We start from the raw sequence: 23,389 nt of genomic DNA, 5'->3' as shown, positions 1-23,389 counted from the left end.
AATATTCAGCCTCCTGTCGCCCACACCGTATGTTGGCGTCACAGTTGCAGACCCCCTTTCTCTTTCACTCATTGGTTGCAATATCAGCTCCGCCCCTTGGTCGCCCTGGTTACTTGGAGGACCAGCAGCACCAGCTCTGTCCTCCAGATCCGCCCCTTGATTACGTTTGGTTATGTGATGTCATCAAGCAGGCGGGCATGCGCATACTGAATTGGAATTGTGGGCATGCGTGCTATGAGTCGGGTTTGGACGTAAGTGTTTATCAAGGTAAAAACAGTGACTGCAGATGCTGGAAACCAGATTCTGGATTAATGGTGCTGCAAGAGCACAGCAGTTCAGGCAGTATCCGAGCAGCAGTAAAATCGACATTTCATCAGGACTAAAGGCAGAGAGCCTGAAGCGTGGATAGATAAGCAAGAGGAGGGTGGGGGTGGGGGTGGGGGTGGGGGTGGGGAGAAAGTAACATAGAGTACAGTAGTTAAAAATCACACAACACCAGGTTATAGTCCAACAAGTTCAATTGGAAGCACACTAGCTTTTGGAGCAACCCTCCGAAAGCTAGTGTGCTTCCAATTAAACCTGTTGGGATATAACCTGGTGTTGTGTGATTTTTAACTTTGTACACCCCAGTCCAACACCGTCAACTCCAAACCAAGAGTACAGTAGGTGAGTTGGGGAGGGATGAAGGTGATAGGTCAGAGTGGATAGGTAGAAAAGAAGATGGGCTGGTAGGGCAAGTCATGGGGACAGTGCTGATCTGGAAGTTTGGAACTAGGGTGAGGTGGGGGAAGGGGAAATGAGGAAACTGTTGAAGTCCACATTGATGCCCTGGGGTTGAAGTGTTCCGAGGCGGAAGATGAGGCGTTCTTCCTCCAGGCGTCTGGCGGTGAGGGAGCGGTAGTGAAGGAGGCCCAGAACCTCCATGTCCTCGACAGAGTGGGAGGGGGAGTTGAAATGTTGGGCCACAGGGCGGTTTGGTTGATTGGTGCGGGTGTCCCGGAGATGTTCCCTAAAGCGCTCTGCTAGGAGGCGTTCAGTCTCCCCAATGTAGAGGAGCAACGGATACAATAAATGATATTGGTGGATGTGCAGGTAAACCTTTGATGGATGTGGAAGGCCCCTTTAGGGCCTTGGGTGGAGGTGAGGGAGGAGGTGCAGGCGCAGGTTTTGCAATTCCTGCCGTGGCAGAGGAAGGTGCCAGAATGGGAGGGTGGGTTGTAGGGGGGCGTGAACCTGACCAGGTAGTCACGGAGGGGACGGTCTTTGCGGAAGGGAGAAAGAGGTGGGGAGGGAAATATATCCCTGGTGGTGGGGTCTTTTTGGAGGTGGCAGAAATGTCGGCAGATGATTTGGTTTATGTGAAGGTTGGTAGGGTGGAAGGTGAGCGGCAGGGGCGTTTTGTCCTTGTTACGGTTGGAGGGGTGAGGTGTGGACGAGATGCGTTAGAGGGCATCTTTAACCACGTAACTGTTTATCTGTCACATCCACAAACGGTTAGTCAAGGGAATCATTAGCTACAATATTTCCAACAAGAAGGTTTCATGATTGCGCAGTTTAGGTTTCTCGCCCCAAACATGAGTTGTCCGATGCTGTGATTTGAGCCGTAGGGAGCCGCAGGCTTCTTTCCAGAAGCAGGCTCTGGTCAATGGTCGCCATCTTGGTTCAACGGGGGTGGCGGGGGGAGGGGGGAAGAGTGCGCAGGACCCATTTGTGTGGTGATGCCACAGTGGGAGGTGTGGTTTCTCCCGCCCCCTGTTCGCAAGCTTCTCCTTCCCTCCCCCATTCTTCTCTCCTCCGTCCCCAATCTGGCCTATTGTCTCCACCTGGGGATCTGCTGTTTTGTTTGATTATTCCCGGTGGGGAGCGGTTAGTGCAGTAAAAGTGTAGTATGAAGTCGAGATGAAATTAAAAAGCAGCAATCCCTCCAGAATCGAATTCCTGTAACTCCCTGTAAACTTGCAGGTGTCTCAGAAGCTGGACTGAATCCTTCCTGCACATGGAGCAAGGGAATGGTCTCTTTTCTGTGTGACCACTATTGGATGGCCAGTTCAGGTGGGAAACTATATCACTGATTTTATTCTGATATTTTGACAGTATCTCCATTGTCTAGGATCTTTCATCTCGCTTGGCTGGATGACCAGATAAATTCTATTGCACTTGGCAGAACATGCATATAGGAGGAAGTGAGGACCGCAGATGCTGGAGATCGTAGTCAAGTAGTGTGATGCTGGAAAAGCACAGCCGGTCAGGCAGCATCTGAGAAGTAGAAGAGTTAACATTTTGAGCATAAACTCTTCATATAGTTTCTCTCAACTGCAATTTTATTTCAGTCTAACTTAAAGCTTTTTCCATAGCCACTAAAACACACTCAGGCTGTGTAACTGGTTACAGCTCTATCTACTGTCTATTAGAAAATAGACAGTAATAGCAACAGGAGTAAGCCAATTGCCCCCTTGAATCTGTACCAATATTCAATAGGATTATGGCTGATCTGAAAGTCCTCACAGATTGATAGACACAGCTTAGGAATGTATTAAACAGGGGAAAAATGTAAATTATTAGTTTAGTTAAATAGTTTCAATCTTTTCTGAACCCTTTCAAATTTCACAACATCTTTCCAATAGGAAGGAGACCAGAATTGAATGCAATATTCCAACAGTGGCAATGTCCTGTACAGCTGCAACATGACCTCCCAACCCCTGTACTCAATACTCTAACCAATGAAGGAAAGCATACCAAACGCCCTCTTCACTAACCTATCTACCTGCAATTCCACTTTCAAGGAGCTATGAAACTGCACTCTAAGGTCTCTGTTCAACAACACTCCCTAGCATATTACCATTACGTGTAAGACCTGCTAAGATTTGCTTTCCCAAAATGCAGCACCTCACATTTATCTAAATTAATCTCCATCTGCCGCTTCTCAGCCTATTGGCCCATCTGGTCCAGATCCTTTTGTAATCTGAGGCAACCTTCTTCGCTGTCCACTACACTTCCAATTTTGATGTCATCTGCAAAGTTACTTATGCTCACATCCAAATTATTTATATAAAATAATGAAAAGTAGTGGAACCAGCCTGATCCTTGTGGCACTCCACTGGTCACAGGCAGCCAGTCTGAAAAACAACCCTCTACCATCACCCTCTGTCTTCTACTTTTGAGCCAGTTCTGTATCCAAATGGCTAGTTCTCCCTATATTCCATGAGATCTAACTTTGCTAACCATGGGGAACCTTGTCGAACGTCTTACTGAAGTCCATATAGGTCACAACTACTGTTCTGCCCTCATCAATCCTCTTCGTTATTTCTTCAAAAAACTAAATCAAGTTTGTGAGACATGATTTCCCACACACAAAGCCATGTTGCCTATCCCTAATCAGTCCCTTCCTTTCCAAATACACATACATCCATTCCCTCACAATTCCCTCTAACAACTTGCCCACCACCGACATCAGGCTCACTGGTCTGTAGTTCCCTGGCTTGTCCTTACCGTCCTTCTTAAACAGTGGCACCACACTAGCAACCTCCAGTCTTCAGGCAGCTCATCTGTGACTATCGATGATACAGATATCTCAGGAAGAGGTCCAGCAATCACTTCCCTAGCTTCCCACAGAGTTCTAGGGTACAAGATTGGGTTGGAATATCTGGTCGGCATGGACAGGTTGGACCGAAGGGTCTGTTTCCATGCTGTACATATCTGACTCTATGACCTGATCAGGTCCTGGGGATTTATCCACTTTTATAAGTTTCAAGACACTCAGCACTTCCTCCTCTGTCATATGGTTCACAGACAGATTAATAAAAAGTTTAATTTATGAATCAGCAGTGAATGTAAACAGTTTCAGCAAACATCCATAGATATTTGCTTATTTCCTACATGCTATTTGCTTTTCCCAGAGCATTCAACGATTTGAGACCTGAATAGAAAATGAGATAGAGACAGAACAGCCAGTCTAGAGCTTTCAAAATCACTCTGCATGTCCTTGACCTTCTTGAACTGCTGCAGTCCATGTGGTGAAGCTTCTCCCAGATTGTTGTTCGGCAAGGAGTTACAGGATTTTCATCCAGTGAGGATAAGATAGTGCTGATATCTGTGTCCATTACAATCATTTTGTTTTTATAACCCACGTTCAACAGATGAGAAATGTAGGAACAGGAGTAGGCCATTATTGCATTTGATCCTGCCCTGCTACAAGTATCCCCCACTTTTCGAAAGTTCTCTTTATGCCACTTCACTTTTACAAAAGACCTACTTTAGTACCTGTTTTCACTATCCTTTCCAGCTGCGACTCCACTTTCAAGGAAGTGTTAACCTGTGCTCCTTTGTCTTTGTTCAGCAGCACTCCCCAGGACCTTACTGTGAAGTGTACAAGTTGTGCCCTGATTTGTCTAACCAAAATGTAGCACCTCATATTTATCTAAATTAAACTCCATCTGCTACTCCTCAGCTCATTTGATCAAGGTCCTATTGTACTCTGAAACAACCTTCTTCGCTATCCACTACACCACCACTTTTGGTGTCATCTACAAACTTATGAATCATACCTGCTCGATTCATATCCAGATCATTTACGTAAATGACAAAAAGCAGTGGACCCAGCACAGATCCTTGTGGCAAATCGATGCTCTCCATTCTGAAAAGCAACCCTCCTCCACCACTCTCTGTCTCCTACCTTTGAGCCAGTCTGTATCCAAATGGTTACATCTCCCTATATTCCATGTTCTGTAACTTTGTTGACCAGTCTGCCATGTGGAAACTTGTCAAATACTTTACTGAAGTCCTTATGCACCAGGACCACTGCTCTGCCTCTTCGTTGCATGTCATCTACATTCTGAGAGATATTTCATTTAAGTTTCTTCATCTAAATCATCAATATATATTGTGAATGCAGTAGAGGGGGCAGTGGCGTTGTGGTATTATTGCTAGACTGTTAATCGAGAGACCCAAATAATAGTCGGGGGATCAGGATTCTTGTTCTGCTGTGACAGATGGTGGAGCCCTCCTTCACCACCTCCGCCTCTGTGCCACTTTCTTTGACAAAGACTCCCAACTGCACGACCACCCCCCTCCCCCTAACGAGGACCCCTTATCCCCACTCCAACCTTCCTGTTCTACTTAGACACACCCTCCCAGCCTCATTCCCGCTCTGGACCTCTTTACTGCCGACACAACATTAGCTGCCTCGATTTCTCCATCCCCTCACCCACTCTAGCCTCACACCCTCAGAATGTGCAGCGTTCCATTCCCTCCATACCAATCCCTGATTCACCATCAAAACTGCTGACAAAGGCGGGCAGTAGTAGTTTGGAGGACGGACTGCTATGTCGCAGAGGCCAAGCACCAGCTCTCTGAAGCCACGTCCTACCTCCCCTTGACCATGACCTCGCCGTGGCCTATCAGGCCACTATCACCCGCACTGTCTGTGACCTCGTCGCCTCTGTGATCTCCTCTCCACCTCCTCCAACCTCATACTCTCCCTTCCCTCATGCCCAATTCAACCTCCTCCTCAAGAACCACAAGCCCAACTATTCAGGCTAGCCTATTGTCTCCACATGCTCCTGCTCTATCGAACTCATTTCTTTCTGCCTTGACTCCATTCTCTCCCCTCTTGGTCCAGTACTTCCCATCGACATCCGGGACACAAATCACTCCCTCCACCTCCTTGGAAACTTCCAGTAACCTGGCCCCAGTGCTTCATCTTCACTATGAATGTGCAGAATGTATACATGTCCATAACCCACAAGAACGGCCTGCAGGCCATTAGTTTCTTCCTCTCCAACAGACCCATCCAGTCCCCGTCCACTACTATCCGCCTCCACCTTGCTGAACTAGTCCTCACCCTCAATAACTTTTCCTTCAACTCTTCCCATTTCCTTCAAATCCAGGGAATGGCCATGGGCACTCCTATGAGCCATAGCTACACCTGCCTCTGTCGGCGAAGTTGAACAGTCCCTCTTCAACACTTACACAGGAAATCAAAATCATAGAAGAATCCTAGAATCCTTACAGTGTGGAAACAGGCCCTTCGGCCCAGCAAGCCCACACAACCATTCGAAGAATATTCTACCCTGACCCATTCCCCTACTACTCTACATTTACCGCCAACTAATGCACCTAACCTACACATTCCTGAACTCTATGGGCAATTTAGCATAGCCAATTCACCTGACCTGCACATCTGTGGATTGAGAGAGGAAACTGGAGAACCCAGAGGAAATCCACGCGGACATGGGGAGAATGTGCAAACTCCACATAGACAGTTGCCTGGGAATTGAACCTGGGTCCCTAGCGCTGTGAGGCAGCAGTGCTAAACACTGAGCCATCGTGTTGCCCTTCAATTCGTCCATCATAACATCAGTACTGCTTCTTGCACCAATGCTGAACTGGAGTAGTTCATCAACTTCACCAACAAATTCCAACCTGCCCTTAAGTTCCCTTGGTCTATCTTGGATACTGCTCTCCCCTTTCTTGACCTCTCCATTTCATTCTGCAGTGACAGTTTAAAGACTGACATTTACTAAAAACCTGCAACTACCTGCGCTACACCTACTTCCACCCCATATCTTGCAACAACTGCATCCTGTTTTCCCAATTCCTCTGTCTCCGTCACATCTGCTCTGACAAGTAGACGTTCCACTCCCAAGCATCCCTGATGTCCACCTATTTTAAACATCACGCTTTCCCTGCTCTGTCATCCAGACAGTCCTCTACCACACCACCTCCATTCGCCGCTCCACTGCTATAAACAGTCCCCTCCAAATATAATAAAGGTAGGGTCCCCTTGTCCTCTATTTTCACCCCAGTAGTCTCCACATCCAACATATCATCCTCAAATATCTTCGCCAACTCCAACAAGACCCCACCACCAGGAATATCTTCCCCTCCTCATCCCTCTCAGCCTTCTGCAAGCAACATTCCCTTTCCCACTCCTTGGTTCACACCACTGTCCACACCAAACCTCTGCCCTCTTACCTTCCCCTGCAACCATAAAAGATGCAACACCTGCCAGCACACCAGCCCCCTCACCTCCATCCATCCATCCAGAGTGTGTCTCCCCCTCCTCCGACCTACTTTTCTGCATCTGGTGCTCCCAATGTGATCTTCTCTCCATAGATGAACCCAAACGTAAACTAAGGGAATGTTTTGCGAGGAGCTCAGCCGGGCCTGTAAGGACCAGCCTGACCTGGTCACTGCCCATTTCAATTCCCCTTCCCACTCCCTCTCAGACATGCCTGTCCTCAGCCTCCTCCTCTGCCAAAGTGAATCAGGCCGTAAATTGGAGCAGCAACACCTCATATTCCACCAGGATAGCACACAGCCTGGAACTCAACATTGAGTTCTCCAATTTCAAATAACCTTCCCATGCACCCTCTGACTCCTGTTCCAGCCTGCCTCCTCCCTTCCATCCCTCTGACCGATCCTTCCTTCCAACGGGATTCATTGCTCCCATCGACAATCAGGACGTACTCACCACATGTGTTCACCTATCACTACCTCACCATTCCACTCCTCCCCACCCATTACCCTTCTCCTCCCCCCTCTATCTCTCTCCCGCCCCCATTTCCATTCCTGAAGAAGGGTTGTACCGAAAACGTTGACTTCTCCACCTCTTAATGCTGCCTAGCTTGTTGTGTTCTTCCTGTCTCATGCTTGTCTACTTTGGATTCCAGCATCTGCAGGGGTTTTTTTGTCTCTGTTTTCTCTGTTAGACTATCAGTTTAGAGAGTCCTACAGCCCAAACTGGTCCATGCAACCAAAATGTCCATCCATGTGAACTCCATTTCCCTGCACTTCGTCCACATCCTTCTAAATCTTTCCTATCCATATATTTTGTCTAATTGCCTTTTAAGTGTTGTTAATGTATCTGCCTGTAACATTCTAATACTATTGTATACGCCAGACTTTGTTTCAGAACATTTTCATTAGTATTTTAAAAAATGTGTTGTTTTTCAAGACTATGACTTCAACCACTGTGATCTCAGTCCAAACACCAATTGCAAGGTTTAAGTCTGGGAGTCACAGATTACCTGAAAGTGGGTTTGAGCTCAAGTGATTTTAAAGTAGCTTATTGCAAAGTAAGTTTAAAACTGAGGTATGAGCTAACTAGATACAACAGGCATATGTCCCATGTCAGGCAAGAGCAATTTATTAATCCCAGAGGACAAACTGATCATGTGGAGGAACTGCTGGTCTCTGTAGCTGGTGACAGCATCTCCGGTGAACAGTTTCCTTGTGTGAGCCAGAGGGTGGGGCTTGAGCTAGAGCCAGTCTGGATCACTTCAGAATCACTTTTCTGTCCAGAGGGATTCTTTTCCTCTTGAGACCAGTTTGTACATTTACTGGATATGTGAGCCCATTATATCAGAGTTACTGAGTCATAGAGATGTACAGCACATCCATCGGTCCATCTCATCCACGCTGACTAGATATCCTAACCTAATCTAGTCTGACTTGCCAGCACCCAGCTCATATCTCTCCAAACCCTTCCTATTCATATACCCATCCAGATACCTTTTAAATGATACCATTGCACTAGCCTTCACCACGTCCTCTGGCAGCTCATTTCATACACGTATCACCCTCTGCATGGAAAAGTTGCCCCTTAGGTCTCTTTTATATCTTTCCCCTCTCACCCTAAACCTATGCCCTCCAGTTCTGGATTCCCCACCCGAGGGAAAAGACTTTGTCTGTTTATCCTTTCCATGCCCCTCATGATTTTATAAATCTCTATAAGGTTACTCCTCAGCCTCCAATCCACCAGGGAAAACAGCCCAGCCAATTCAATCTCTCCCAATAGCTCAAAACGTCCAAACCTGGTAACATCCTTATTAATCTTTTTTGAACTCTTTCAAGTTTCATAAATCCTTCTGATAGAAAGGAGACCAGAATTGCACGCAATATTCCAAAAGGGGCCTAACCAATGTCCTGTACAGCCGCAACATGACCTCTCAACTCCTGTACTCAGTACTTTGACCAATAAAGGAAAGCATACCAAATGCCTTCTTCACTATTGTATCTACCTGTAACTCCACTTTCAAGGAGCTATGAACCTGCCCTCCAAGGTCTCTTTGTTCAGCAACACTCCCTAGGACCTTAACATTAAGTGTATAAGTCCTGCTAAGATTTGCTTTCCCAGAATGCAGCACCTTGCATTTATCTAAATTAAACTTCATCTGCCACTCCTCAGCCCATTGGCCCATCTGATCAAAATCCTTTTGTAAACTGAAGTAACCTTCTTAGCTGTCCACTACACCTCCAATTTTGGTGTCATCTGCAAATGTACTAAGTATACCTCTTATGTTCGTAGAATATAGAACAATACAGCGGCGAACAGGCCCTTCGGCCCTTGATGTTGCGACGACCTGTGAACTATTCTCAGCTCGTCTCCCTACACTATCCCAAAACCATCTATGCGCGTTTAAATCTCCCTAATGTGGCTGAGTTGACTAAATTAGCAGGTAGGGTGTTCCACACCCTTACCACTCTCTGCGTAAAGAACCTGCCTCTGACATCTGTCCTAAATCTATCACCCCTCAATTTGTAGTTATGCCCTCTCGCACAAGCTGACGTCATCATCCTGGGAAAAAGACTTTCACTGTCTACCCTATCTACTCCTCTGATCATCTTGTATGTCTCTATCAAATCCCCTCTTAGCCTTCTTCTTTCCAATAAGAAAAGAACCAAGTCTCTCAGCCTTTCCTAATAAGACCTTGCCTCCAGATCAGGCAACATCCTGGTAAATCTCCTCTGCACCTTTTCCAATGCTTCCACATCCTTCCCAAAATATGGGGACCAAAACTGTGTACAATATTCCAAGTGTGGCCATATCAGCGTTTTTTTATAGTTGCGTCATGATATTGTAGCTCTGGAATCCAATCCCTTTACCATTGAAACCTAACACACTGTATGCCTTCTTAACAGTCCTATCCACCTGGGTGGCAACTTTCAGGGATCTATGTACATGGCCTCCTAGATCCTTCTGCACATCCACACTACCACTTTCCATTGACTCAGTACTGTGTCTTCCTGTTATTCTTCCCAAAGTGCATCACCTCACATTTAGCTGCATTGAACTCCATTTGACACTTCTCAGCCGAATTCTGCAGTTTATCCACGTCCCCCTGCAACCTGTAACATTCCTCGAAACTGTCCACTACTCCACCGACTTTAGTGTCGTCAGCAAATTTACTAATCCATTCACCTATGCCTGCGTCTAAGTCATTTATAAAAATAACAAACAGCAGTGGTCCCAAAACAGATCCTTGTGGCGCACCACTAGTAACTGGACTCCAGACTGAATATTTTCCATCAACCACCACTCGCTGCCTTTTTTCAGAAAGCTAGTTTCTAATCCAAACTGCTAAATCACCCTCAATTCCATGCCTCTGCATTTTCTCCAACAGCCTACCATGTGGAACCTTATCAAATGCTTTACAGAAGTCCATGTATACCACGTCAACTGCCGTACCCTCATCTACATGCTTGGTCACCTTCTCAAAAAACTCAATGAGGTTTGTGAGACACGACCTGCCCTTGACAAAACCATGTTGGTTATCTGAAATCAAATTGTTGCTTGCTGGGTGGTTATAAATCTTATCTCTTATAATCCTTTCCAAAGCCTTACCTACAACAGAAGTAAGGCTCACTGGTCTATAATTACCTGGGTCATCTCTGCTGCCCTTCTTGAACAAGGTCACAACATTTGCAATCCTCCAGACTTCTGGTACTAAACCTGTAGACAATGATGACTCCAATATCAAAGCCAAGGGCTCTGCTATCTCCTCCCTAGCTTCCCAGAGAATCCTCGGATAAATCCCATCCGACCCAGGGGACTTGTCTACTTTCACTCCTTCTAGAATTGATAACACCTGTTCATAACTAACCTTGATCCTTTCCAGTCTAATATCTCATACCTCATTCCTCTCCTCTGCAATGTTCTCCTTTTCCTGAGTGAACACTGATGAGAAATGTTCATTTAGCACCCCTCCAATCTCTACAGAGTCCACACTCAATTTCCCATTTCTGTCTTTGACTGGCCCGATTCCTACCCTAATCATTCTTTTATTCCTCACATCACTATGGAAAGCTTTAGGGTTCTCCTTTATTCTATTTGCTAAAGACTGCTCGTGTCCACTCTTTGCTCTTCTTAACTCTTTAAATCCTTCTGAGCTGATCAGTAACTCTCCACTGCCTCATCTGTACCATCATGCCTCGTCAACACATAAGCCTCCTTCCTTCTTCTTAGCAAGAGATGCAATTTCTGTGGTAAACCACGGTTCCTCATCCTTATCACTTCCTCCCTGTCTGACAGGGACATACCTATCAAGGACACGCAGTATCTGTTCCTTAAACCACCTCCACGTTTCGATTGTCTGCATTCCCTGCATTTTGCAACCCCATTCTATGTATCCTAATTCTTGCCTAATCGCATTACAATTGCCTTTGCCCCATCAATAACTCGTGATCTGTGGCATGTATCAATCCCTTTCCATCACTAAACTAAACGTAACTGAATTATGGTCACTCTCTCCAAAGTGCTCACCTAAAACTAAATCAAACACCTGGCCTGGTTCATAACCAAGCACCAGATCCAGTGTGGCCTCCCCTCTTGTCAGCCCTTCGACATACTGTGTTAGGAAACCCTCCTGTACACATTGGATCCATCCGACATACTAGAGTTACAGCATTTCCAGTCAATGTTGGGGAAGTTAAAGTCTCCCATAATGACCACCCTGTTCTTTTCGCTCCTACCCAGAATAATTTTGCTAATCCTCTCTTCTATCTCCCTGGAACTCTGCGGAGGCCTATAAAAAAACTTGAAGCAGTTTTTCTCTCCTGTCCTGTTTCTAACCTCAGCCCACACTACCTCAGTAGACGAGTCCTCATCAAAAATTCCATCTTTGACTAACAAGGCCACGCCTCCCTCTCTTTTATTGCCTTGCCCGTTCTTAATGAAATATCTAAACCCTGGAACCTGCAACATCCATTCCTCACCCTGCTCTATCCATGTTTCTGAAATGGCCACAATATCGAAGTCTCAGGTATCTATCCATGCTGCAAGCTCACCTACCCTATTTCAAATACTTCTGGCGTTGAAGTAGACACACTTCAAACTAGTTTGCTGTCTGCCAGCACATTCCTGTGACCCTGAAATCCTGTCCTTGTCCCTCCTACTCTGGTTCTCCTGTGCACTGCAACTACACCTCCGGTTCCCATCCTCCTGCTGAGCTAGTTTAAACCCACCCGAATAGCACCAGCAAATTTCCCACTCAGGATATTAGTACCCTTCTGGTTCAAGTGAAGACCGTCTCATTTGTACAAGTCCCACCTTCCCCAGAATAAGCCCCAATAATCCAAGAACCTGAAACCCTCCCTCCTGCACCATCCTTGCAGCCATGTGTTCAGCTGATCTCTCTCCCTATTCTTGCCTCGCTATCATGTGGCACGGGTAACAAACCAGAGATAACAACTCTGTTTGTTCTAGCTCTCAACTTCCACCCTGGCTCCCTGAAATCCTGCCTTACATCCCTATCCCTCTTTCTACCTATGTTGTTGGTATCTACATGGACAACGACTTGAGGCTGCTCACCCTCTCCCTTCAGGACCCCAAAGGTACGATGCCCAGCTCTGCATCCTGTCTCTGCCGCACTGCAGCCTGCAATAACCCTCGATACTATCAATGACACCTCCAACCTTTGTGCCATCTGCAAATTTACTAACCCACCCCTTAATCTCCTCGTCCAACTCATTTATAAAAACTACAAAGAGCAGAGGCCCAAGAACAGACCCCTGTGGGACCCCACTCAACACTGACCTCCAGGCAGAATACTTTCCATCTACAATCACTCTCTGCCTTCTGTCAGCCAACCAATTCTGAATCCAGATAGCCAAATCTCCTTGTATCCCATACTTCCTGACTTTATGAATGAGCCTACCATGGGGAACCCTATCAAATGCCTTGCTGAAGTCCATATACACCACATCCACTGCTTGACCTTCGTCAACCTGTCTTGTCACCTCCTCAAAGAACTCAATAAAATTTGTGAGGCATGACCTGCCCCTCACAAAGCCATGCTGACTGCCTTTAATCACACTATGCTTTGCCAAATAGTCATTGATCCTATTCTTCAGAATTCTTTCCAAAACTTTGCTGACCATAGACGTAAGACTGACTGGTCTGTAATTGCCAGGGATTTCCCCATTACCCTTCTTGAAAAGAGGAACAACATTCACCTCCTTCCAATCCTCCGGTACGATTCCCGTGGAGAGTGAGGAGGCAAAGATCTTCGCCAGCGGCTGAGCAACCTCCTTTCTCGCTTCCTGGAGCAGCTTTGGATAAATCTGGTCTGGCCCTGGAGACTTCAGGTTTCCCAAAATTGCCAGCACATTGACGTCTTCAATCTCAATCTGGTCAAGCCTGTATCCCAGCTCCTCAAAGTTGTCATTCACGAAAAGGTCCCTTTCCTTCAAGAAAACTGAAGCAAAATACTCATTTACAGCTTCCCCCTATCTGCTCAGACTCCGCGCACGAGTTCCCTACGCTATCCCTGATCAGCCCTACCTTCTCCCTGATCAATCACTTATTTCTCACGTATGAGTAAAATGCCTTTGGGTTCTCCCTAATCCTATTTTCCCAAGCCTTTTTCATGCCCCCTCCTGGTTCTCCTCAGTCCATTAAACCACCCAGAACTCCTCAATTAGATTCCAGTCTGTATTTCACTCCTGTGTACCTGGTATTGCCTCAGATTATAGTCTCTAACTCACTCTGGGGTATCTATTTTTCGACATAAAAAGTACCTCTGATCCCCTCGATTAGATTCTAGTCTTTAACTCACTCCCGGGTATCTGTGATTCCAGCCATAAACAACCCCAAACCCCCACGATGAGATTCTATGTATTAATACACTCGTGATTATCTGTTCTGAAAACAAAAAGTGCTGGAAATCACAGTAGGTCAGGCAGCATCCATGGAGAGAGAGCAAGCTAACTATTTGAGTCTAGGTGACTCTTCAGAGCTAACATGAAGTGTGAATGGGGCAGCATTTACACTAGTGTGGGGATAGAGTGCTCGGGAAAAAGGGTGTTGATAATTCAGATTGAATGTGAGAATGGCAGAAAAGCAGACAGGCCCACTGGAGTAGGGGGAGGGGAGAGAGGGCATGGTGACAGAGAATGTAACAAGTAAAGTTAAAAGAAAGGAAAAGATTAGGTGTGAGTTCACAATTTGAAAGTGTTGAACTCAATCTTAAATCTAGATGGTCGTAAGATGCCTTGTCTAAAGATGAGATGTTGTTCCTATGGATTGTGCTGTGATTCGCTGGAGCATTACACCCACTATTGCGTGAATGCTGGGCCCTCCACACCTCAGAGCAGCTTGCTCGGTCGTCTGTGGATGCTGGGAGAAAGTGAGAACTGGAGGTCAGAGTCTAAAACTGTGGCGCTGAAAATTGTCTGACCTGATGTGCTTTTCCAGCGCGACACATTTTGACTCTCTGTGGATGCTGCCTGACCCGCTCTGATCTCCAGCCATTTATTTGATGTGGAGGAGCTGGTGTTGGACTGGGGTGGACAAAGTTAAAAATCACACAATAGCAGGTTATCGTCCAACAGGTTTATTGGAAGCAGTAGCTTTCGGAGTGCTGCTCCTTCATCAGTCTCAGTGACACTGAGTCTTGGCGGCTCTCAGAGCCCTCTGCACCAGAGGACAAGCGACTACAGCTCTGGGGGTAAGGGGTATCAATTATTGGAGACCAAAGTCCAGTCAACTGGAATTTTCTTGCTCGCTTTCTTTGTCTGCCTGTGTCTGTCCAGAAGTACTGCCTGAGCTGCTGAAAATTTGCAACACTTCCACTTTCTTCCAGATTTCCAGCTGCTGCACATTCTTGTGTCATTGGAGGGATTGTGGTAGCCAGTAAAAGCTGCTGAGTTTAACCCCCCAGCTCTGCTGACACTCACCGGATCCAATAGGCTGTCACGGGAAGTATTCCAGGGGTTAGTTATTGGAGGTGTCTACTCAAAGTTCAGGAATTTGTTTTAGGAGGAGCAGTCTAAGATCGATTGGGTCTGCAGGGTGGAGAATATACCCAATGTTGTTGTCATCCAGATGGCCACCTTTGTGTGCAGCTGCATCAAGCTGTGAATGTGCCCTAGGACTGGCCTCTCTGCTGTGGAATGTTCCAAGTAGGTGGACTGTTCCTTATCACCTGTCCTTTGAAGACAAATTTGCAAAGAAAAGCACTGAATGTAAGCTTGCTCGCTGAGCTGAAAGGTTCGTTTTCAGATGTTTTGTCACCATACTAGAAAACAACCTCAGTGAGCCTCCAGTGACGTGCTGGTTTTATTTCCGTTCTTTGGGATCCAAATCGATGTGTTTGTTGGTAGAGTTCCAGTTGGAGGGCCATGCTTCTCGAATTCTTGTGCATGTCTCTGAGATTTGGACCCATCTATCACCCTCTGAGAAAAAGAACCAGAAATGACATCACCAACCCAAGGAAACCTAAACACAAAAATTGAAAGTGGGACATAACGCCAGTGCTTCACCAGAGGCTTACTAATGATGTTACCTAGTATGGCGATGAAACATCTGAAAATCCAGAGCGCTTACATCCAGAACTTCAACCTGAACTACGAATCTTCTCAAAACTTGCTAAAGAAAAGCATCTTTGACCATCAGGAAGTAGTCAGCACATAGCGTCCTCGAGACCCTGAAAGGAAAGGTGGATCCTGCGCGTGGTTCCCTGAACCGACTGTCAATGTCAATTGGCAGAATGCCTCATCATCAGAACTCTTGAACAATCACCAAGATGTCACTTGGCTGGTGGTGAGAAGGACATTACCAGTACAATCCTTTGGTGGGAGAGATGGAGGAGATGTAACTACAGCTCGTTTCTTTGGTGGGTCTTCCAGCGAGCCTGCTTGTGTAGTTACCTTTGTAGGCAATGGTACATAGCTTGTCGTCCACAAAGTAAGGTTGAACCTCCACAAGGTTCCCTCTGGTAACAGTCTTGGACAAGGAAGCCCAGTTTTGTCTGGCCGGATTGCTCGCTTTGAACTAATTTTAGATTCTGGTTTTAACTCGTGTTTTATACTGTTTAATGATTTCTTGTTTTAACTGGTTTAATGATATTTGGTTTTTAGCTTTTCTGGTCAGACGTATGGGTTTTACCGGATCCATGGTCAGCTAATACATCTCAGAAATGATACAAATAGTGGGCGACACGGTGGCACAGTGGTTAGCACTGTTGCCTCACAGCACCAGAGACCCGGGTTCAATTCCTGCCTCAGATGACTGACAGTGTGGAGTTTGCACATTCTCCCCCTGTCTGCGTGGGTTTCCTCCGAGTGCTCCAGTTTCCTCCCACAGTCCAAAGATGTGCAGGTCAGGTGAATTGGCCATGCTAAATTGCCAGTAGTGTTAGGTGCAATAGTCAAAGGGAAATGGGTCTGGGTAGGTTACTTTTCAGAAGGTCGGTGTGGACTGGTTGAGCCGAAGGGCCTGTTTCCATACTGTAGCAAATCTAATCTAATTGAATCTAATCATACCGGATCTGATCTTTCAAAAAGAACAAGAAATCATAGTAGTAGGTGTCCTTGTACGTTTTGAAAATGATTCTTTGGAGAAAATTTGGGATGAAAAATCAAGCAAATATAAACATCTTCAGGACCAGGTTAAAGAATTAACTAAGAGTGAGCGATTTTCCTTTCTTAGTTTTTTTCTGGGAACAAGGGGAAATGGACTGATACGAATAATAAACTGATTTGGGATTTAAAGTATTTGACCAGGAAACCTCTACCTTGACAATGTCATTGACTTGAGGACGGCTTCTAATATTTACAGATTTGTAAGAATTTTAAACAGCTTTCTAATTGCTCTTGGTAAATAGTTTTAGATGGGTCTTAGATTTGAAGTTTGGTTTTATACTTGATGTTTAAGGTTTTAATATTTGAGATTTTAGGATTGTTTTCATGTTTTTAATTTTGGTATTTTGGCTGTTGTATTTTGGTAAATAAAGTATGGTATTTTAGTTTGTCCAATGTGTGCAGGAGGGTTTCCTGACACAATATGTAGACAGGCCAACAAGCGGTGAGGCTATACTGGATTTGTAGGTTCTAGGTAATGAACCAGGCCAGGTGTTAGACTTGGACGTAGGTGAGCACTTCGGGGACAGTGACCACAACTCGGTGACTTTTACTCTAGTGATGGAGAGGGATAAGTGTGCACTGCAGGGCAAGAGTTATAGCTGGGGGCAGGGAAATTATGATGCGGTGAGGCATGACTTAGGATGCGTGGATTGGAAAAATAGGCTTCAAGGGAAGAACACAAATGATATGTGGAGATTGTTCAAGGAACAGCTAATGGGTGTCCTTGATAAGTATGTACCAGTCAGGCAGGGAGTAAAGGGTCTTGTGAGGGAGCCGTGGTTTAATAAGGAATTGGAATCCCTTGTGAAAGGGAAGAGAGCGGCCTATGTAAAGATGAGGCGTGAAGGTTAAGTTGGGGCGATTGAGTTATAAGGTAGCCAGGAAGGATCTAAAGAGAGAGCTAAGAGCAGCGAGAAGGGGACATGAAAAGTCCTTAGTTGGTAGGATTAGGGAAAACCCAAAGGCTTTCTATAGGTATGTCAGGAATAAAAGGATGACTAGGGTAGGTATCGGTCCAGTCAAGGATAGTAGTGGGAAGTTGTGCTTGGAGGCGGAGGAGATTGGAGGGACACTAAATCAATACTTTTCATCAGTATTCACTCAGGAACAGGACACTGTTGCTGATGTGAATATTGAGTCACAAGTGATTAGAATGGATGGCCTTGAGGTATGTAGGGAAGAGGTCTGGGGAATACTGGAAAGGATTAAAATAGATAAGTCCCCTGGGCCTGATGGCATTAATCCTAGGATCGTCTGGGAATAGTGCCAGAAGACTGGAGGATAGCGAATGTGGTCCGCTTGTTCAAGAAGGGGAGTAGGGATAGCCCTAGTAACTATAGGCCAGTGAGTCTCACTTCTGTTGTGGGCAAAGTCTTAGAGAGAATTGTAAGGGATAGGATTTATGAACATCTGGACAGGAATAATGTGATCAAGGATAGTCAACATGGTTTGAAGGGCAGGTCGTGCCTCACAACCTTATTGAGTTCTTTGAGAAGGTAACCAAGGAAGTGGACGAGGGTAAAGCTGTAGATGTGGTGTATATGGATTTTAGCAAGACGTTCGATAAGGTATCCCATGGCAGGCTAATGCAAAAACTACGGAGGTGTGGCATTGAGGGTGCATTAGAGGTTTGGATTAGGAATTGGCTGGCTGGAAGGAGACAGAGGGTAGTAGTTGATGGTATAGGTTCATCTTGGAGTGCAGTTACTAGCGGTGTTCCACAAGGATCAGTTTTGGGACCATTGCTGTTTGTCATTTTTATAAATGACGTAGAGGAGGGGCTTGAAGGCTGGGTGAGCAAGTTTGCGGATGACATGAAAGTCGGTGGAGTTGTGGACAGCGAAGAAGGATGTGGCAGGTTACAGCGGGATATAGATAAGTTGCAGAGCTGGGCAGAAAGGTGGCAAATGGAGTTCAATGTAGCTAAGTGTGAAGTCATTCACTTTGGTAGGAGTAACAAGAAGATGGATTACTGGGCTAATGGTAGGCTACTTGGTAGTGTGGATGAGCAGAGGGATCTTGGTGTCCATGTACACAGATCTCTGAAAGTTGCCACCCAGGTAAATAGTGCTGTGAAGAAGGCGTATGGTGTACTGGGCTTTATTGGTAGAGGAATTGAGTTCCGGAGTCCTGAGGTCATGTTGCAGTTGTCTAAGACTCTGGTGCGGCCTTATCTGGAGTATTGTGTGCAGTTTTGGTCGCCATACTATAGGAAGGATGTGGAGGCATTGGAACGAGTGCAGAGGAGGTGTACCAGGATGTTGCCTGGCATGGTAGGAAGATCGTATGAGGAAAGGCTGAGGCACTTGGGGCTGTTCTCATTGGAGAAAAGAAGGTTTAGAGGAGATTTAATAGAGGTGTACAAGAAGATTAGGGGTTTAGATAGGGTTGACAGTGAGAACCTTTTTCCGCTAATGGAGTCAGCTGTTACTAGGGGACACAGCTTTAAATTAAGGGGTGGTAGGTATAGGACAGATGTTAGGGGTAGATTCTTTACTCAGCGGGTTGTGAGTTCATGGAGTGCCCTGCCAGTAGCAGTGGTGGACTCTCCCTCTTTATGGTCATTTAAGCGGGCATTGGATAAGCATATGGAGGTTATTGGGCTAGTGTAGGTTAGGTAGGCTTTGTTCGGCGCAACATCGAGGGCCGAAGGGCCTGTACTGCGCTGTATTTTTCTATGTTCTATGTTCTATTTACCCAGCATAATTCAGAAATGCATTTGGATTAGTTGTAACTAACAAGACGTCAAACCCCAATGTTTGTTTTCTTCTGTGTATGCAAAAACTGTATAGATCTGAACTGCTTTAATACTGTGCAGGTATTGTTTGACACGGCGGTGGACACTTCTGATAATTAAACTAAACACACAGAAAAGTTCACCTCCCCTCGTAAACTGCTAAAGTATGAGTGACAGACAATTACCCAAATTCCACTATTTAAAGGAAAAGATATCAATGTATTCTTTAACTCTGAAAGTGAATATTTACAACAACAATGTACAACTCTAAGTCTCCTTTCTCTTAAAGGTTTGTTATCTACCTCCCACTCTGTAACAAAATGCTGATCCAATGAGAACCTCTATTAAATTTACAGCAACTTAATTTTCAAAACCAGATAGTGGCTATCCTCTCCAGTGTCGGTCTTCCTCTGTTTGAAGATCTCCCTGGGTCGTCTTCAGTCTTCTGCTGCAAAGATATTTCATATGAAAAATGTACTTTTATTAAAGAGTGTTTTTTGGGCAGTCAGTCTGACAATAGCAGTTGATCATTGTCTCTGGCTTTCAAAGTGTCCGTTTTTTTTGTACCCCAAACATCGGATTGTCTCATTGATTCGATGTTGTCAAAACAGTAACATTCAAATTCAGTTGGGTTTTAGTATCTTGGGGCATAACTTAAATTGATTAAATTTAAACTGTTGTGAAAGCAGGCAAATGTTTTGTATTTTCAAGTTTCCTGTCCACTCTGAGAGTGCTAGTCAGTTATGTGACAGGTGCCTGCATTCATTCTCTCTTAAAGGTACAGTACACGGCTTAAACTTCACAACAGTATATAAAGACTTGCGTTTTTATGTATAAAGTATCTTTTTGCCAGAAGAATTCTCAACAACAGTTTGAATTCAATTTATATCTAATTTTATGACTAGGACATGAGCATTCACTGCTGTGCTGCTGTGACAGTTCTCCCACATTGAGGGGTTCTCCCACTATTCAATGAGGAGTTACAGGATTCTCAGGCAGCTACTATAAAGAAACATTGCCCTGTATCCACAAGAGGACAGTGCATTCCTGGAAGGGCAATTTATAGGTTATGGTTCTCCATACACCATTACTGTTGACCTTCCTCAAGGGCGAGTCTTTCAAAGTTATTCCTGACATATAGAGGGAGAAAGCAGTGCCATTAAGTATCCCATTGCTCTCACTGTCTCACCTCCCATTGAGGGCTGAATCTATGAAGGTCCAGGATAGGCAGTGGATCCCTTCCCTGAAGGACATTTGTGTACTAGTTGAGTTTTTATGACAATCCAGTAACTTTTCATGGTCACCGATTCTGAGTGTCTTGCACACAAATTACCAGATTCAATATACTCCCTTTCACAACCTCCTTTCGTCTTTTAAACTGTTCTCTTTCTCAGACTCACCTTTTTCTGATTTAAATTTGTTTTACAGAGAGTCACAGAGGCACGTTTATCAGTAAGAATTCAAAACAAACATTCCATCAGGATCAGAGAGTGAGTCAATTCATCAAGACTTGCAATCCATTAGATTTTCAACGTTTATCTTTTCTGTTTGTGAGAAAAGATTTCAAACATCGGTGTGACTGGAAATGCACCAAGACACATCCACCCAAGTGAGTCTTCCAGTGAACTAACTGTGGACAGGTCTTGAACAGTTACACAGACTGAATAACATCACACGATTGTCAGTGGGGAGAAACTGTAGCCCTGTCCTGTGTATGGGCGAGAAGTCAGCTGATCTTCACATATAGAGAGATATGGCAGACACCTGCCCTATGGAGAAACCATGGAAATGTGCAGACTGTGGGAAAGGATTCAGATATCCATGCTTGCTGGAAGCTCATCGACGCAGTCACACAGGGGAAAGGCCGTACAGCTGTTCTGTTTGTGGGAAGGCATTTGCTCAGTCATCAGATCGTCTAAGACACGAACGCATTCACACGGGGGCAAGGCCATTCATCTGCCCTGAATGTGGGAAGGGATTCAGTGAGTCATCCAACCTGCAGACACACCAGCGAGTTCACACCGGGGAGAGGCTATTTATTTGTTCTGTGTGTGGGAAGCGATTCACCCAGTCATCTGAACTTCTACGACATGAATACACTCACACTGGAGAGAGGCCATACACTTGCTCTGTTTGTGGGAAGGGATTTATTCAGTCCTCTGATCTTCATAAACATGAACGCACTCACACGGGGGAGAGGCCATACGCCTGCTCTGTTTGTGGGAAGGGATTTACTCAGTCATCTGACCTTCAGAAACATGAATGCACTCACACTGGCGAGAGGCCATTTATCTGCCCCAAGTGTGGGAAGGGATTCAGTCAGTCATCCAATTTGTCCAGACATCTGCGATTTCATTCAGGGGAGAAGCCAGTCATCTGCTCTGAATGTGGGAAGGGATTCAGTGATTCATCCAACCTGCTGACACATGAGCGCATTCACACAGGGGAGAAACCATTCCCCTGCTCTGAGTGTGGGAAGGCATTCTCTCATTTATCCAAACTCAAGGCACACCAACTGGTTCACAGTGATGACAAACCTTTCAAATGTTTGCACTGTGTGAAGAGCTTTAAAAGCAGATATGCAGCGCTAATACACCAACGCATTCATACTGGGGAGAGACCATTCCACTGCTCCGAATGTGGAAAACGATTTGTCCATTCAAAAAACCTTCTGAAACACCAGCGATTACATACTGGTGACAAGTTGTTACCTGCACCCTCTGTAGGAAAGGACTTCCTCAGTCATCTGACCTGGTGAAACACCAGCGAGTTCCGAAGTGACTGCATCTGTTACTGTTGTTGTCCTTAATAAAACTTTTTCTCACATCACCTCTGCATCTCTTTCCTAAAACCTTAAACTCTAGCTTCCATCAACTTTGGGCCACCTTTTCTTATTTCTTTCCTTCAGCTAAACCTATCAAAAACACAAAACATAGTGGCCAGAATTGGACTTTAATTGAGTCCTAGAGGCAGTTTGTCAAAAGGTCAGCATCTTTTCCTTATTTTTTCTGCTCGATATATTTAGTTTATGAAGTTCAAGGTTCCATGTGTTTTACTCACTGCTCTTTTGATGTGACTTGTCACCCTTTTAGTGTCCCTCACCTTGAAACCAGAAGCTGTGGTTTCAAGTCCCATACCTGCTGTGAAGTTGTGCCAGAGCGGTTTGATTATTTTCTTATTTTTTAATTGTTTATTGAACCATATCCACTGGGGTCTGTTTCTGCTGAAAGTAATGAACTCCAGCTCAGTTGAAGGAATCACTGTGTGGGTGGTGGTTGGAGGGTGAGAGCACATCTGTGTAATCACTACTTATTTGGAAAATGAGTTGATTGATTTGTAGAATTCACAAACTACTTAAAAGTAAACTTGGAAGCTTGTTCTTTTCAGTCTCACTCATACCTTGTATTGATCTGTGTGAAAATCCTGTGTTCCCTTGTGAAATAAATCTGTATCCATTGGTTGGAGAAGCCTGTATCCTATTGTCTTTATTAACCTGCATTGTAGTTGCTGCTGTTTTGATACTGCAGCTTTGTCTCTTTATGGATTTTAAATTTGGGACCAGTTTGTGTGAAGTTAGGAAGTGGGGGAGGAGAGGGATAGACAGAGGCAGTCTGGACTAAATCACTGAGCTGCTTTCTCTCACATGTCCTCTCTCATACCACAAAAATGCCTCTTTCAGTGATGAAGACATGGGGAGTTGTACTCCAAGTAGAAGGAGCTGATAGGATGAGCTGAATGATGGGTCAGACCTGAGGGTATTTAAACTAGCTCCTGGCAGCCATAGTTCCTTTGCCAAGTGGATGGAGCAGGAGTTGAGTATTAGACTGTTTCTACCTGTGTGAGAGAGAATGAGTGTGGGTACTATTGGAGTCTCAATGCCAGTTATGATCCTTTAAACTCCCCTCCCTGAAGCAGACTCCAGGAGCATTGTCCATCCTTCTGTGGTGCCTGCCACACAGTAAGTTTTAACTCTTATATCCAGCAAAAGAATTGCGAGTCGACTCAACAATA

The 23,389-nt window shown here is 45.2% G+C and overlaps 1 protein-coding gene across 4 annotated transcripts; it reads left to right on the top strand.

Moving 5' to 3' along the window:
• Nucleotides 1–207: 207 nt before the first annotated feature.
• Nucleotides 208–22,839, top strand: LOC132836346 (zinc finger protein 239-like). Of its 4 annotated transcripts, none has more exons than XM_060855800.1 (3): nucleotides 208–267; nucleotides 1,963–2,052; nucleotides 20,807–22,839. In XM_060855800.1, exon 3 carries the CDS (start codon nucleotides 21,132–21,134, stop codon nucleotides 22,134–22,136), a length of 1,005 nt encoding a protein of 334 aa, XP_060711783.1. In that variant the 5' UTR covers nucleotides 208–267; nucleotides 1,963–2,052; nucleotides 20,807–21,131; the 3' UTR covers nucleotides 22,137–22,839. The 4 variants fall into 4 exon arrangements, with proteins under 4 accessions (XP_060711783.1, XP_060711784.1, XP_060711785.1 ...); XM_060855801.1 differs by having other exon boundaries at nucleotides 230–251; XM_060855802.1 differs by lacking the exon at nucleotides 208–267 and adding an exon at nucleotides 294–342.
• Nucleotides 22,840–23,389: the final 550 nt, after the last annotated feature.

This window comes from Hemiscyllium ocellatum, chromosome 46, assembly GCF_020745735.1.
Source record: "Hemiscyllium ocellatum isolate sHemOce1 chromosome 46, sHemOce1.pat.X.cur, whole genome shotgun sequence".
Taxonomy (NCBI): Eukaryota; Metazoa; Chordata; class Chondrichthyes; order Orectolobiformes; family Hemiscylliidae; genus Hemiscyllium; species Hemiscyllium ocellatum.
The sequence above is the reverse complement of the archived record's forward strand: the minus strand, read 5'-3'. Positions and strand labels throughout refer to the sequence as shown.